This window comes from Rhinopithecus bieti, unplaced genomic scaffold (genome assembly GCF_001698545.2).
Source record: "Rhinopithecus bieti isolate Rb0 unplaced genomic scaffold, ASM169854v2 scaffold_3040, whole genome shotgun sequence".
NCBI classification, from domain to species: domain Eukaryota; kingdom Metazoa; phylum Chordata; class Mammalia; order Primates; family Cercopithecidae; genus Rhinopithecus; species Rhinopithecus bieti.
The window spans coordinates 4,369,855-4,387,287 of record NW_016804657.1 but is presented as its reverse complement, the minus strand read 5'-3'; the positions used below and the strand labels follow the sequence as shown (position 1 = coordinate 4,387,287).

Genomic DNA, 17,433 nt, shown 5'->3' with positions numbered 1-17,433 from the left:
TAGAAAGAGTTAAGAGGACTCCCTGGAGATTAAAAATTTTTTAATCTGACTGTCAATCAGATAAGATATCAGATCAATTCAACCCATAAAACAAAGGGCAGAGCTGTTCCCTTTTTTCAAAGGGTAGTACTTGGAAAATGGAGCCAGATGTGGATGACCAAAGGCCTAATCCTTTTGGGAAAAAAAATCTTACGCCAGCAAGAAAAAGCTAACTTCATCATTTATAGCCACATAATAGAATTTCAAAATAAGGTTAAAAGTAAGATGTTTGTGAAATAGATGCAGAAAGCATCATACTTTGTTTCTAATAGTTACCTAAAATATGTTTTTATGTATCCTTTGCAGGAATATTTCCACATAAAAACTAATCACTACAAGAAAATGTATGATTTCTAGTTTTTAAAAAGCCATGTCACTTGCAATAAACAGAGCAACAAATGTTTTCTGTACTTCTTCCTCACAGAAATTCTGGCATTTTTTGAAAAAAAAAAATGGAAACAGATTTGGAAGTTTCCTTTTTAAACTTGAATTTTGCAGTACGATTACCTACAATGCCTGGGTACATATGGTTCTGTTTCTTGAATTTCAAATTGCAAGGCCATCAACACACTGTTTTAAAAATATTTCTGCAAGTAACAGATCCACTCGTTACAAATACTGGTTCCAAACAAGAAGCCTTCAAAGCAGAGAAACTGCAAACACATCTGCTACCATAAGCAGAATTTAAAACAAAACAAAACAAAACAAAAAATAAAAGAAGTATGTTAAGTCACACCATGCGTCTTTCCATAAGCCAACACCTGCACAAGACAAAGCATGTAGTTTAATACAAAGCAAGAAATAACATTCCAACGTGAGGCAGAAATCTGGCGTTCCAAGCGACGAACTGTTTTGACAGAGGAAGAACAAAAATATGCAAAGCTTAGCAAATGGCTAGTGCAAACTTAAGAGAAGCAGCAAAGGAGAAGTGTCAACTAGCATTCCAACCTCGAAACTACAGATGAGTGAGTTAAAACCAGCGGCTTGGATCAATCGAGCTGGAAATATACCTGACTCCCTCACACTCAGGTTTTATGCTCACAAGAAAATTAATCTGGAAGTGACAAAGACTTTTAAACTGAAAACCAAATTCCAACCAAAGTATGTTTCTGGAAGTGTTTTCACTCACATGAATACTTAAGAAACAACAAAAGAAATTAAAGCAACTTTGAAAACAGAGAAATAACAGGATTCAATAGTGCCTTTCAGGTTTTTGGATGCTTACCTAATTTTAAATTTCAAATGATAAAATGCTGGATATCCAATAAACAATTCTAACTCCCCAAATAAACCAAAACACATCCAAAAAATCACTCTTAAGGTTACAAATCCTGAAACACACCTCAAAGTCTTGTTTTTTTCTATCTCTAAGTCCAATACTACAACTGCAGCTATATTAAGTAACTATTCCCCATGACTTTTAATAACAAAGATATTGTATTTGCACATGTATTTGCATAGTTTGTTGGCCATACTTTCAACGTTTGTATAAAAACCTATTTGTAAAATAATTAATTCCTCCCAAAACTCCTAAAAATGTGTTCACTTTTAATTTCAACCAACAATATGACCTCCAATATGATATACATTCTAAAGGGAATATCTTTAAATGTAAGATATAAGCTGCCACTGATCCTGAGTGGCAAAAAGAGCTATCTTCATGTGTCCATAGAAAGATGGTTAATATCAACTGATAAAGCAATAAATTAAGAGCATCTCAAGCATTTCCACATGCAGAAAAGTTTTAGAACCTTAAAACAGCAAGAAAAGGAGAAAGCTACCTTGCCAAGGAGTTCAATTTTGGCCATCCGGGTACCTGTAGCTGAGCCAAATTAAAGGCCACTTCCTTCATGCTCAAGGATCAGAGGGTAAAAGATAAGGCAGAAAACAAGTAACAATGTTGAAGCTCCTCTGAGGCTATATTGAGAGCTTTTATCACACTAGGCTGGCAAAGAAGAATCAAGGGATCTGGCTCCTTACAGAGCCACATAACCATCAGTCAGACAGTGCTACAGCAAATGTTGGGGAGGAAAACAATGAGACATTAAAAGATGTAGCAAGAACACAGCCACAAGATGGCACATGCTTCCATGCCCTCTGCAAAGACTAAGCTAAAAATTTTTTTTGAAAATTAAACCAGAAAAAAACAGAACAAAAACAAACAGGAAAAAACAAAAAAGAAAGAAACCAAAGAAACTCCGTTAGTAACACAATCAAGTGAGGGGAATTACCAGTACAGCAGCAGTCTGTTCAACCAGCGCCGGCCGGCCGGCTGCGCAGCTCAGAGTAAAGGGCACCGCATACTGCGGTGTGATGGTGGCTACTTGAGGGTGGAGAGTTGCTACCATTAGTGGTGTACAGCTTCCCTGAAACGTAGATTAGGCAGGTGAGTGAAACAAACACGGAGGCAGGACATCTGGATTCAGAAGGGTTCTCATTCCCCCCAAGTTATTACTGACAATGAACAGTAATTTGATAGCACCTAAAATGCATATACCAAACACGACTTTCCCCCTTCAACTTTGTACAGCACTGGCCCACAACGTCAAATGCCAATGGCCTAAAACAAAGAAATATAGGAATCCTCCTTGGGCTAGATTCAGGGTATCAGTTCTATGAAACAAAGATATTTATTAAGAATTCTTCCTCCTGTTCACAAAATAGGGTTTTTGGATTTGAGAATTTCCTATGTGTCATAGGCCACAAACATTTATATATAATATATAAAATATACTGTTTGTTGCTATTTAAATACTTCACTATTTTCTCTATCATCTTAGTCGAATGTTCCATAGCAAGTATAAAGTTTTAAAGCTTTCTACAGTCTGGTTAAACACAAGGAATGAAGGAATGTAATACGTGAAGAGGCATCCTGATGTGATCCAGCCTCTCAACTGTGATATTCTAAGAGTGAGCAAAAGGGACACAAACGGTGCAAAAGTGGAACCTTATATTTTAGAATCAAAATGCTGCATATATACTTATCTTTGTATGAGCGCCAACATTTAAAAAACAACAACAACGAAAAAAAAACACTTCATCCCGCAAAATTAAACTAAACTTACTCAGAAGACCATTTCTCAAGAATGTCTGGATATTTTTCCCTGCAAGTCTAAGGAAGACAATGGCACAGTTGCAATAGTGTTAGGAATGAGCATATTGTTCCATAGAGATGTTTCATTTTAAGTCCACTGAATCATGACCAAGAAAGATCTTAGAGTCAAACGAAATACCATTTTCTAGGACAAAATATCTGAATCTCAACAGTGTTTAGCAATATTGAGTATCCACATTGCTCTAGCTTTTACCTGCGTAAGAACTCCTGACTGAATCTGTAGTGGCTGAGCAGCTGGTGCCTGGGGTACAATTGGTACAGCATTATCCATCCTCACAGGGAATCCAGAATGCTTTGCTGTTGCTTGTAGTCCAGCTGTTGAAAACAGCATCACAGTTAAATAGTTTCGCTGGGTCTGGGAGTACTGTTTTAGATTATTTTGTTTTCAGCTTTTCTGTTCAAATAATCCACTATTCAGGTTTTAGTCCTAGACACTTAAAACAAAGAAGTTAGGCTGGGCGCGGTGGCTCAAGCCTGTAATCCCAGCACTTTGGGAGGCCGAGATGGGCGGATCACGAGGTCAGGAGATCGAGACCATCCTGGCTAACACGGTGAAACCCCGTCTCTACTAAAATACAAAACCTAGCCAGGCGAGGTGGCGGGCGCCTATAGTCCCAGCTACTCGGGAGGCTGAGGCAGGAGAATGGCGTAAACCCGGGAGGCAGAGCTTGCAGTGAGCTGAGATCCGGCCACTGCACTCCAGCCTGGGCGACAGAGCAAGACTCCATCCCCCCAAAAAAAAGAAGTTTCATTCACAGAAGTCTTGGAAGTTAAGAAAAGGGAGACTGTTCCCCTCAGGTTAGGTTAATGGAAAGATGTTTGATATAGCGAGGGTTGGCTTAAAGGAATTCTAAATTTTTTTTATGCTACAAAATTTAAAACACAATATTCATCCCATCTCCATTAACAGTACAGGCAAAAACAAGCCTTCACTTAGTAAATTACATTCACTTTTCTTTTGTTTTTTTTTTTTTGAGACGGAGTCTTGCTCTGTCACCCAGGCTGGAGTGCAGAGGCGTGATCTGGGCTCACTGCAACCTCTGCCTCCCAGGTTCAAGCGATTCTTCTGCCACAGCCTCCCAAGTAGCTGGGACTACAGGCGCGTACCACCACGCCCGTCTAATTTTTGTATTTTTAGTAGAGACAGGGTTTCACCATGTTGGCCAGGCTGGTCTCGAACTCTTGACCTCGTGATCTGCCCACCCTGGCCTCCCAAAGTGCTGGGATTACAGGTGTCAGCCAATGCGCCCAGCATTATTCACTTTTTAATCCACTAGGGGGAAAAAAAAACTTGATTTTAAAACTCTAATCTTTAAAAGCAAAGGCTTAAATATAACTTTTAGAGAATCAGATAATATTATGAAAAGCTCAATAATTTATAATCTAAGTTACCTTTTTATTTACACTTTTCCCCATTCCTCAAAAAAATATAACCTAGTCCATAAATCAGACATATATTTTATCCTTAACCAGGCATGAACTGAAAAAATTATGCCTAGGATAAGAATATTTTAAAAGCAGACATTCTGGTTTATAGAAACTTTCTTCTACTTATTTTAGAAATCTACTCTTGTCATTGACATCTAATAGGGCTCTTTTGTAGTTAATGGACAGCTAAGAAAATCAAGAATTCTTCTTTGTAACAGTGCCTTTATAACAATGACCATGTCTTATTTTTTATTCATTATGCTCTTAGAACAAATGTTGAATAAATCTTTCCTACAAACAGATCTCCTTCTGGGGAAAAGCACAACTAAAGACAATTCTTTTTGCCAAGACTTGAGAGTCTTCAGTTGCTTCTGTACTTTAAAAACTTGCAATATAAAGAATTTAAGTTTCTATTATACTTCCAACTCACTAATATCTGCAATTTTGTTAAGTAAGGATATAAAGATTTTAATTAAAGACTCCTTCAGTGACATTTTCTCAACTATTACCAACTAATTTCTCTTAATATTGCTATGGAGGTATCAAATGAGCATAACTCATAGACCTAATACTGCTGTTTTCAGCAAGTCAGTCTTCTAATTTTCCACTTCAGTAATTTATGAGTAATTTAATAACAGGCTGTCATGAAGAAAAATACAATCCAGCAATGTACAAAATAAGAGGGCATAGTAAAATCGGAGTATCTTTTTAAGTTCTACTTGTATAAAATAAAAGTAACAAATTCATATATCAAGATTAAAAAGTTGCCAGCCATGCTTCATTAGGCAATGTTATCTAATAAGGCTAAGCCACACAAAATTCTTGCCTAAAGTAGGACATGGATACATGCCTAACTACAAGACATTGGTATTGTATAATAGCCTCCTACAAACTGGTAAAATTTAGGAGGAAATGTTTACTTCAGAAGCTCATCTATGGCTCCCAGGCAATAAAGCAAAAGTGACAAAATTACAGAATAGTAGTTACTACTAAGCAAAATGTGTATCTATTTTGGCCAACCAGGACAGTGTGGAAAGCTGTATTTATAGTACTGACCTACAAATGTGATTCTAATGTATTAGACTGCTATTGTACTTTAGGCTGAGCCCAAAAGTGGGAACAAAGAATTTAACAAAAGGCAACACTGTTGGAAGGTTCTCCCTGGCTCCTGACCTAAAAAGGATTATAGTTTCATTTTTTGTTATTATTTTGTTTTATTGAACATAGTCCTTTAAATAAAGAACCAGTGAAGTATGGAAAGAATAAACTGCCTAACTGATGAGGATCTATCCTCCTGTAAGTATAGCCATCTTGTTAAAAAACAAGATGGTCCAAGAAAAGTGGGCAACCTGGAATAGACCATTGCTGCGCAGAAATGAGCAAATAGTGGTGGCTGGCAACAGAGGGGCAATGAGGAATAACACTTCAAAATACAGAAGCTATGAACTCCTCTGCCTGGGTTCAAATCATGGTTCTGCAATTATTAGTTATAGGACTTTGGGCATATGAAGGAACCATGCTCAAAATTCTCATGTATAAATTGGAGATAATGACATTACCCTACCTCCTAGAATTGTTAGTGAAGATAAATTAATACATGTAAAAGCAGTTAGAACATTATCTGGCATATAATAATACATATCAGGCATCATCATAATCACCTTAATTTTAAAACTCCCTTTTCATTTGGAAAATTTTAAATATGCTCTACTAGCTCCTCAGGTTATTTATACTTCCTAGATAGGAAAAATGTCAAAGCTTATACTTACCTAATTATAGTAAAAGGGTTATACCACTTTTCCCCTCTAACTTCTTTAGTTTACATTTTGTTTTGTTAAAGGAACTCAAAAGTTCTTCTGCTTCATCTCTTATCATCTGAGAAGCAGCAAAAAATTTCAGGGTCCCACATTTGAAAATTGTTCCAATGAAACTCTTTGGAAAAAGTGATGAAAAAAGTGGCTAATCTGCTAAGCTCAGTGGAAGAATCACTCAACATACAACAACCCCAACTACAGAATTTACTATTATGAAGCATATGCAGAAAATAATTTGGTAAGTTAGGCTAAATGTGCATTTACGGATTTTGAATCTGTTCCTCCGCTCTCCCTGTGGTTTCTCCCTGGTTTACATCGCTATTGCTCTCCTGTCCTCCTGGTAATCTCTCAGACTTCCCTAGCCCCTCTTTTCCTTCTGCTTGCTCCAACTCTGTCAGAAACCAAACAAACAAGAGAGTCACAGTCAATAAGTAATTGATGTAAAAAGGCAAAAATGCTACCTGCTTCTATGTAAAGTGTTATTTGAGACACCTGAATCCTGGTTTATTCTCACAGGGTACTGACACTGACCTTCTCTTGGGAAAGTCAAATGTGTCATTGGATTTTAGCCTTAAAGTAACATTCTTCTAAATGGCTTACCAAATGATTAAACACACATTTCCCATATACAGAAAAAAGAAACTGGACAGACTAGATTACAGAACAACAATGTGAAAATTAAGAAGGATGGGAATGTGAAAATTAAAATCGTATTGCAACACAGGGACTCAGCCTCCTCCTTCAGCTATTCTGTTCCTCTATTGATAGGAGTTTGCAGAAACTGTATGATTCATAAGCTGAAGAAGATAATCTTAATGCCTGCCCCACACAAGCACCTCAGCCTGTAGGATTTTTTAGTTCAGTAAATAATGATTTTTCTATCCTTAAGTAATTTAAGACATTTCCACATTCTTAAACATGGTATTTACATTTTAGAATAAAACCATTTTATTGGGAACATAATTTTATAATAGAATGATACAGGAAATAAGATCCAATATTTAGCAATTCTGCTTACAACGAATTTTTTTGAAGTTGTATAGATTCTACATATTGACAGATACATGCTTATACAAGGCATATGACATTGACACAAGGACTCAATGGGCAAGAAAACTGGTGTGAGGCAATTCAATTAAGGAAACATAAAGTGAGCTGTTATAATGCATCAGATAGCATAATTAGATAAATAGCCAATGTAAAAAGGGAAAACCCATTTTGTGATATCACCCAATTTTAGTTACCTTCATCATCAGAGACAGAGTTTAAACTTGTAAAGATCAGAACTAAACAACTAGAGCTGCTGAAGCAGGTAGGTCTGATATAATACCATATGATACAGGAGTTTCCCCACTTACTTTGAAACGCAGGTGGACATACTATAAATGTCTGTTGGAATGGATCTGTCTGAGTGCAAATCTGGGTGGTTCCAGGCTGCAAGGAAACACCCTGCTGGGCAACTCCAGGAACTGGTGCAGCAGATGATGGGTACAAAGCTGACTGGTAGTTTAGTAGTGAGACATCTGAATTAGCCAGAGAAAGAGTAGCAGCTGCTGCAGTAGAACTGGAAGCTAGAACACTGGCCTAAAAACAAAAGGATTATATTTGTACACTTGTATTAAGTAGAGACACAATAATTTTACATATAGAGAATTTATCCAGAAAAACTTAGAATGTTTTAAAATGTAATGTTAGCTGCCTCTGAAATAACTCTCTGCTTAAGAAATTTTCCCAGTCCCTAAATTGAAGGCATATTATAAGGTCAAATAAGCAAATAAAAAAAAGAATAGTTCTATGCTGGCTGTGGCTACACAAACCCCAACTACTTCTGAACAAAAATTGCCAGATGGAAGATCTCACCAAATCTCATAGGCTCTTCCATTAAAAAAGGACACTCAGTCAAGAAACTGGGAAGCTTACATCTTCAGAAACAAACCTAAATGTAAATATCACTGGCCAGCAAACAAATGCAAAACCACCCTTAAAGTTAATGATTGGAAACCTTTCAATACAGTAACAAGAGATATAAAATCCTTCTCCTAACAGGGAGAAAGTCATTTGGTTAAAGTTAGTACAACTAACAGCGGTAAGTAGTACAATAGTCAGACTCCATTTATTTGATGATGCTGAACATATGAGGGCATGGATTAGGCCTTTATATTTAACTTTAGTTAGCCTGTGCCTGGTAGGTATTATCAGTCTACCCTGTTTTCCATCAACTTTTGTCACGTAGAGAATTTCTAAGAACCAACAAGACCACCAAAACAAAAATTGGTTCTTTACCTTGCCCTGTATTCTTACTAGTTTCTATCCCACTTAAGCTTGAGTTTCCAAAATTATTTATTGAATACCTGATTGTGCACTGTATTGAGCTGATTGCTGAAGCTCATGGTTAGATTTGTGCTTGTATTTGGAGCAACATGTGTAGTGAAAGGACTCTTGATCTGACTCACTGTATCATACATGTGAACCCTCCGCTTGCAGATCTCCATGTTCTGAAAACAAGACTTAACACTGAAAAAGAGATTAAAGATTCATTAAATGAATGCTGAGATTTAAACAGCAAATAACTCAAGATGAACATGGATCAAAGTTTTTTTTCCCCAATCACTTTCAGATAAAATAAATCAAGAATCTGTGTAATCATAGGGAAGAAAATACACATCTAATTTTATCTTATGATGTTTCAGTGAGAAAGAAAAGCACTGCTGAGCCAGATTTATAAGCACCAAAGTGGCTGGCTCATTTGATAGTGCTATTATTAAGGCAGTAACTCAACAAAGAACCACATGGCAAAAGCCCCAGAATATACCATACTCACTGATTGCTATGTGGAAAATCCAAAAGGTGAGTCATTGTCACAAACTGATGGTTAAGAGTTTTTAGAGGGGTAATTCTCTTATCTGCATCAATTGTAAGCATTTTCTTTAAAAGATCAATGTATTCTCTTCGGTCTGCCTTCTCTGCCAACATGTCTGTTCCCTCTAAGTCTGTGGACATATTCACCTTCCAAAGAAAATTCAGAATTATACTTCTTCACTTAACCTTTAGCACTGACACTACATAGCTGCCTTCCCTCCAAACTATGTCTGTGTTTCCCTCCAAACTATGATCAAGAGAAACCCAGGGAAATTCTTTTTATGAAAGTGTAATCATTTTCACAGAAGGAAGCTCTTTTTATGCTGCTTAATTAAAATCTTCATCTAAATTTAGTGGTAGAAGAAAGCTAAACAATTTCTTCTCATTAAAAATTTGGGGGCTGGGCATGGTGGCTCATGCCTGTAATCCCAGCACTTTGGGAAGCCAAGGCAGGTGTATCACCTGAGGTCAGGAGTTCGAGGCCCAGCCTGACCAATGTGGCGAAACCCCGTCTCTACTAAAATACTAAAATGAGCTGGGCATGGTGGCACATGCCTATAATTCCAACTACTTGGGAGGCTGAGGCAGGAGAATCGCTTGAACCCGGGAGGCAGAGGTTGCAGTGAGCTGCGATTATGCCACTGCACTCCAGCCTGGGCAATAGAGTAAGACTCTGTCTCAAAAAAAAAAAAAAAAATTGGAACAAGTAGTTGAGCAATAGTGATTGTTACTACCTAAATATAAAAGTTTCTACTGTTGAAAAAATTAAGTAAGTGTGAAGTGTTCAGAGTTTGTAACATAATAGGTGCTCAATAAATATAGCTCTCAAGTATTTGAGAAAATGGGACAAGAAACTTTCAATAATATTTTAAAACACTGCTATGTAACAAGACCAGTTAAGTAAAAGCAAGAGAGAAATATGTAATTCTAAAATATACTTGGTTAGGATTTAAATGTTCCTTTAATACATGGCAGAATATTAATGCATTTTTTATAAAAACTGAAAACAAATACTATAAAGATAACATTAAATTTGTCTTCAGTATAATCAAGAGAAGTGTGTCTCTGCTTAAAAATAAGTGTCTGACTTTCTGAAACTTTCCGTACTCACCTGAGCCATGTCATCTAAGCAATTAAAAATGTACTTCCGGGCTTCTTTTGATTTTATTCCAGTCTCCAGTTCATGTTCTTCAGGCGTCTATAAAATAAAGATTCTCCTCCTTAAATTCCATCTGTATGTTATTTTCACATTTTATTCAAAACTAAAGCCAGAATACAAGAGACAAGTGTGGTCACCCTGCCAACCATAGATGGCAAACATGAAAGTAATTCACAACCAGAAAATCTTCCAGTGGACAGATGTGACTTTGATATCTAGCTACCCTTTCAACAGTGATAAAATAAACATGCAAGTAATGATACAGCACAGTTCCTGAAGAATGTCAGGTAAAAAGGGACACTACCATTATTCTCTTAAAGCTACTTTGAAATGAATTGATATCTCAAACGCTAACTGTTCAACAGGATCAGAGGCACAGTCACAGAGTTAGTCAAATTACTCAGATATTTCTGAACCTGACAGAGTAGGCTCAGAAGTAAAAAGCAGGTATTTGTTTCAAGAAAAAATATAGAAGTCCTGAATGTGGGCAGTTAGAAAATTATGTGATTTTATCATGTTCATTGAGAATTCTCTAAAAATCAGTCATTACTAAATGTCTCTAGTCCTATCGTTTAATGGTGAGCACTACTCTCCAAACTTTCTATCAGCTGCGGATTGAACATACACAAAATAACCTCAGCCAACTGAACTAGCACTTAATGTTTTGTTTTTCAACCAAGGATAAGGCCAAACGGGTACAAAGAAATAATTTTTCAAAATGTTTCCCCCTCTCCTGTCCCTCCTCTACCTGAAGAATTTAATAAACTTTGAATTCAAAGTTGGGGAGTGAGGGGTGGAGTATAGGAATCGTAAGGATAGTAGGGAAGACAGACCTTAAGCCTCCACAGTGGGTACCCCAAATTAGGATCTCTGTTGAAAAACCTGGTTGTTTTTGTTCCGGCACTGAGAAGATATTCAGCTGGTAAGCCTTGTGTTTGTGAAATATAACGAATCTGAAACATCAAAACCATTAAACATCTATTTGAAGTGAAAAGGGAAATTATTAAAGACTTTTACACCAAAACATTATTAACTTTAGGCAAAAGAAGAAATCAATTCTTTAATCAATACAACTGAAATTTATCTGTAAATACCTATATATACTAACCCATCCACTGCTACTGTATCCATTATTTACAAGGAAATCCAGTTTTGAAAATTTTGGCTATAATCTTTGCTTTTCCTGTTGACTTCTAATACTTCAAATCTGTGGAATCTACTACAACTCAGATAACTTCCTTTCTAAATCCTGTAACTGGAAACCAAAATACCACGCAGACATTGTAAATAAGGTAGAAGTATATTTATGGACATGTAAAGATATTTGACAATATAGACCAGGCATGGGGGCTCACACCTGTAATCCCAGTACTTTGGGAGGACAAGGCAGGAGAATAGCTCGAGCCCGGGAGTTTGAGACCACCCTAGGCTGATATAGCAAGATCCCCAACTCTACACAAAATAAAAGAATTAGCCAAGCAAGGTGGCATGCACCTGTAGTCCCGTCTATCTGGGAGGCTGAGGTGAGAGGATCGTTTAAGCCTAGGAGCCAGAGGCTACAGTAAGCTATGACCACGCCTACACGCCAGCCTGGGTGACTGAGCAAGACTGTCTCTAAAAAAATAAAAACTTAAAAACAAACAAAAAAAAACTTGTGTACTTACTGTGTACCAGACACAGTGTTAGGAGCTGAGGATATACCAGTGATATGAAACAATCTCTACCCTCAAGGAGCTAACATCATAAAGGGTAGAAACATTTTTTAAAAATAAGAAGGCTGGGCACGGTGGCTCACACCTGTAATCCCAACACTTTGGGAGGCCAAGGCGGGCGGATCACCTGAAATCAGGAGTTCGAGACCAGCCTGGCCAACATGGTGAAACCCTGTCTCTACTAAAAAATACAAAAATTAGCTGGTCGTGATGGCGGGCACCTGTAATCCCAGCTACTTGGGAGGCTGAGGCAGGAGAATTGCTTGAACCAGGGAGGCAGAGGTTGCAGTGAGCCGAGATCGCACTATTGCACTCCAGCCTGGGTGACAGAGCAAGACTCCATCTCAAAAAAAATAACAAGAAATGAGAATTCACAATTTACTTCCATGGTAAAACATTTTCCCTTAATGGACAAATTCCTTAGGAAATTATAGTGTATCTCCTAAAGTTTGTCTATTTTGAGATACAGATCATCTATTACTACAACTCAGATGACTTCCTTTCTAAATCCTATCTTAGAGACTCAGTATGTCACAGCTTCTGGGACCTAAAGTGTTTCAGTCTGAAGAAAGTACTTCAGTGTATCATGTGTAAAGGAAAATTATAATAGTTCTGAGTAAGCAGAAGTTCTCTTAAAATTCCAGTTCCTCATCCTTACTCTACTTTCCTAACTCACAAAGCACATTAGTTAATGAAAGTTAAGTCTCTAATAAATCATTACAGATCTAGCAAAGTATCAACCTTAAGTAATATAAAATTCTTCTTTTATTATAGAATTGCAAACATACTTTAGCCTAAAAGGCAGGAAGAGAAAATTCTACTATTCTTTAAAAAGTTCTTTAGTAGTAATTGGACTACTCTTTCCCTATTATCTAAATACTTCAGTAGTACTTAGTACTTCTCTTTCTCTAGAATCTATTTCACAAGTAACTATTTGCATTCTATTTCCATCCAAATAAACACTTTTACCTGATCATATTCTGAAGCACCAGGATAAAGAGGCCATCCCAGGAACAGCTCAGCTATCACACAGCCCAGTGACCACATATCAATAGCTTCACAAAATGGTAACCCAAGAATAATTTCAGGAGCTCTAGCAAAAACAAAAAATATCGGATAAAAAAATAAACATTATTTGGGAAAATTAACTATATGACTAAGTCCTGTTTTAGTATTAGCTAAAGGAACATTTATTCAATGAAATGGAAAAAAATCTTTGGTATACAATCTATCATCTGAAACTCAGGGCCAGATGTGCTTTGGAATACAGAATATTTTGAATTTCAGAAAGGTAATGCAGAACACAAAGTACATATTATATAATAATCCCAGTGGAGTTCAGTGCAGTGCCCTATAATCAAACACATTAATATTTCTGCAACAAAACATGGAACAGTCATACTAAATTGGCTAAATAAAGACTTCAAATAGCTTTACAATGGTTCAAGTCAGGTCTTGCCAATTAAATGAATTTGTACCAAACTTAAAGAACAATCTTCATTTATGAGAGCTTTGTGAATTTTGCTATCAGAGATAAGGGATAATACATCTTGTTTATTATTATTCCTAGAAACTTTTCAATCACACACACACACAAAAAATCAATTAAAAGACGTGGTCAGCTGGGCACAGTGGCTCATGCCTGTAATCCCAGTACTTTCGGAAGCCGAAGCGGGCGGATCACCTGAGGTCAGGAGTTCGAGACCAGCTTGGCCAATATGGCGAAACCCCGAATCTACTAAAAATAAAAAAATTAGCCAGGCGTGGTGGTGGATGCCTGTAATACCAGCTACTCAGAAGGCTGAGACAAAAGAATTGCTTGAACCCGGGAGGTAGAGGTTGCAGTGAGCCAAGATCACACCACTACACTCCTGTGTGGGCGATAGAGCAAGACAGTCCAAAAAAAAAAAAAAAAACCCTGGTCAATAACTCCTCATGACAGAAATGCCTTCTGGAAAAAAAAAAATAAGAAAGGCCTTCTGAAGAGACATGGTGTTGACAGCACACTCTCTAGAGCCAGCCTGTCAGGGTTTGAATCCTAGTACCATCATTTAACAGTTTCGGGTGTATTACTTGATATCTCTGTGCCTCAGGTTCCTCATCTATAAAATGGAGACAGTAAGAGTTCCCACCACACAGAGTTGTTGTAAAGCTTAAATAAATATATGAAAGCTTTTAGACCAGTGCATGGCACATGGTAAATACTAATAGGTGTTAGATATAATAACATTATTATATTACCATTATTTTAAAACTCTGAACTTTCAGTGTGCTTTTTAGAAATATTGATTTTCATTAACAGTCCAAGTGAGAAATAAAACACTAGGGAACCTTAAAAAGATGACTAAGGTAATCCATAAACTCAGACCTTTATATATACGAACATATCTAAAATAGAATTATCCCCATTATATAAGAAGAAACTGAGAAAAAGAAATATTAAGTTATTGGCCTAGAGTCACAGTCAAATAAGTGGCAGAGCTAGGACTTGAATCCCTGCAGTCTGGCTCCAGAGTTGAGTATATTATGTATTACACTGTTTCTCAATAAGTAAAAGTACATACTCATCTACATAAATTTATATTTGACATGGTGGAATACAAGGGCAAATGTCAAACCGTGACTAATTAAGCAATAAGTGGGTTCAAAAAGAAAATAACAGGTAACACTAATAACAATAATAAATGACACATAAATAGTGCCTACTGTGTGCCATGCACTGTTCTAAGTTCTTTATAAATGTTGAGTCACTTAATCCTTACAACAATCCTATCAAAGTATTATTATTATACGTCATCAATTCTAAGATACACATCTTTTTACATTTCAGCACCTCTGAAATTAAGAAGATTCTTACAAATGATGGTATATTTTAGTTTAATGGCAGTGCTTTTCCTTTTCTAAGTGATACAAAAATAATGTTGTATCTTATAATCAATGGCACCTTACATTCTATGTAATAAAAGTATTATCTCCATTTTACAGATGAAGAAACTGGGCACTAAGAGGTTAAAGTAACTTGCTGAAGGCTATACAACTACTAAAAGATGGTGCTCTTGGCCAGCGCAGTGGCTCACACCTGTAATTCCAGCACTTTCGGAGGCCAAGGTGAGTGGACTGCTTGAGATCAGGAGTTCAAGAACAGCCTGGTCAACATGGTGAAACTCCATCTCTACTAAAAATACGAAAATTAGCTGGGCATGATGGCGGGCGGCTGTAATCCCAACTACTCAGAGGCTGAGGCAGGAGAATTACTTAAACTTGGGAGGCATAAGTTGCAGTGAGTTGAGATCGTGCCACTGCACTCCAGCCTGGGCAACAGAGCAAGACTCCATCTCAACAAAAGAAAAAGGATGGTACCCAAGCTATCTGGATCCAAGATTTCAGCTCTTAGGCACTTGATCATCTTCTCCAAAGAATTTCCTTTCCTTCTTACAAGTCATGGAATTACAATCTATAAGGACACTCCAGATCCAGATCCAGATTCCTCATGTAACAGGAGTTAAATGGAAAACAGATCTCTCCATGAAGAACCATCTAACTGGCCATGTCTCCTCACAGAATACTTAAGTTTCTGAAACTACTTTCAAGTGATATGTGCTTATTGTTGCTTTGTGTATATGTGCAGGGGGTTGAGGGAAGGCAAGGATTAAGCATGGAGAATATAATTTCCCTAAGTAAGAATATCCCTCCCCATCTAAGCAAACTAGGCATAGAAGGAAAGAAAAAAAATCCCCCCCTAGTATTTATACATAAATAGTGGCCCTTAGAAAACAGTAAATCTGGGGACTCCACAGGGCCTGAAAGCTTTTCTGATCCTTAAATAGAAATAGCAGTCAACCCAAGCCTCTTCAGGCTTACACCTTTTAACAGCTGTGGGTGGAACCACCAATATCATCAGTTTTTGTAGTATTTAATTTGAACTGTGGTTTTGTTTACCAAAGAAATAACTGGCCGGGTGTGGTGGCTCACGCCTGTACTCTCAGCACTTTGGGAGGCCGAGGCGGGTGGGATCACCTGAGGTTAGGAGTTTGAGACCAGCCTGGTCAACATGGTGAAACCCCACCTCTACTAAAAATATAAAAAATTAGCCAGGTGTGGTGACGGGTGCCTGTAATCCCAGTTACTCAGGAGGCTGAGGCAGGAGAATTGCTTGAACCTAGGAGACGGAGGTTGCAGTAAGCCGACATGGTGCCTGCCACTGCACTCCAGCCTGGGTGACAGAGTGAGACTCTGTCTCAAAAAAAAAAAAAAAGAAAAGAGAAAAGAAAAGAAGTAACCCTCAAAAGTGATATTCCTGTTACAGGTGGCTAGAAGCACATATTACTGATGGAATTTCAGAGTTCAACGAAATCTCAACCATAATGGCATGTTTTTAACACTGCACAAGTTTGACAAGCGCATTAATAAGCTAGTGAGTAAGACTACCCAGAAACAACATAAAAGCTTTTCTAAAATTGAAAAGGAACAAAATTTTCTACTCCTAGTGAGCAGAATCATTAATTTCCAAGTTCACGACAGTGCCAAAATAGCTGGCAGGGGAGCACAACTGGCTATGTGCCAAAATAAAAACTGGGTTTAGAACATTTGGAAGCATCAATTGGAGGGCAGCATATTGATTTTGCTATTCCTACCATACTAGAAAGACATTTTGAAGTCCAAAAGGTAGGTCACAAAGAATGGCCAGGCCACTCTACAACTTGCTTTTTTAAAAGGTAGCAATAATAGGCCAGGCGCAGTGGCTCACGCCTGTAATCCTAGCACTATGGGAGGCCGAGGCGGGTGGATAGACTGAGGTCAGGAGTTCAAATCCAGCCTGGCCAACATGGTGAAACCTAGTCTCTACTAAAAATACAAAAATTAGCTGGGCGTGGTGGCAGGTGCCTGTAATCCCAGCTACTCCGGAGGCTGAGGCAGGAGAATCACTTGAACCTGAGGGGGCGGAGGTTGCAGTGAGCCAAGATTACATCAATTCACTCCAGACTGGGCATAAGAGAGAAACTTCGTCAGGGGAGTGGGGGAAGGGAAGGTAGCAATAATATATGATAACTGTCTAGAGCTTAAAGTTTTCTGGGAAATTAAGGAAAGTATCACTTCCACAGCCCCCAAGTCCCATTTTGTAAAAACAAACTGAAGATTGGCTGAAAGTTTTTTCATTTGGTCTCACCCTGCTTTTGGAGTGACAAAAGCAGTTAAGGATTTCCAGCAAAAGCTCAGTCAAAACAGCAACTCTACCACATCCACCTTATAAAAAGGCAAATAGCAAAAGGAAAACAAAAAAGGAAAGCAGATAAAAAAAAAAATATA

At 37.6% G+C, this 17,433-nt stretch overlaps 1 protein-coding gene across 6 annotated transcripts in view; it reads right to left on the bottom strand.

The window, feature by feature from the left end:
- The window catches only part of HIPK1 (homeodomain interacting protein kinase 1), a 50,142-nt gene that overhangs the window by 12,049 nt on the left and 20,660 nt on the right, over positions 1–17,433 (bottom strand). For all 6 annotated transcript variants that reach the window (XM_017869759.1, XM_017869760.1, XM_017869764.1 and 3 more), the window contains exons 3-10: positions 13,096–13,219; positions 11,248–11,367; positions 10,367–10,453; positions 9,218–9,402; positions 8,748–8,910; positions 7,755–7,980; positions 3,348–3,469; positions 2,271–2,405 (exon numbers count right to left, since the gene is read on the bottom strand). In XM_017869759.1, coding sequence (XP_017725248.1) covers positions 2,271–2,405; positions 3,348–3,469; positions 7,755–7,980; positions 8,748–8,910; positions 9,218–9,402; positions 10,367–10,453; positions 11,248–11,367; positions 13,096–13,219 — 1,162 coding nt within the window. The remainder of the gene's footprint in view (positions 1–2,270; positions 2,406–3,347; positions 3,470–7,754; positions 7,981–8,747; positions 8,911–9,217; positions 9,403–10,366; positions 10,454–11,247; positions 11,368–13,095; positions 13,220–17,433) is intronic.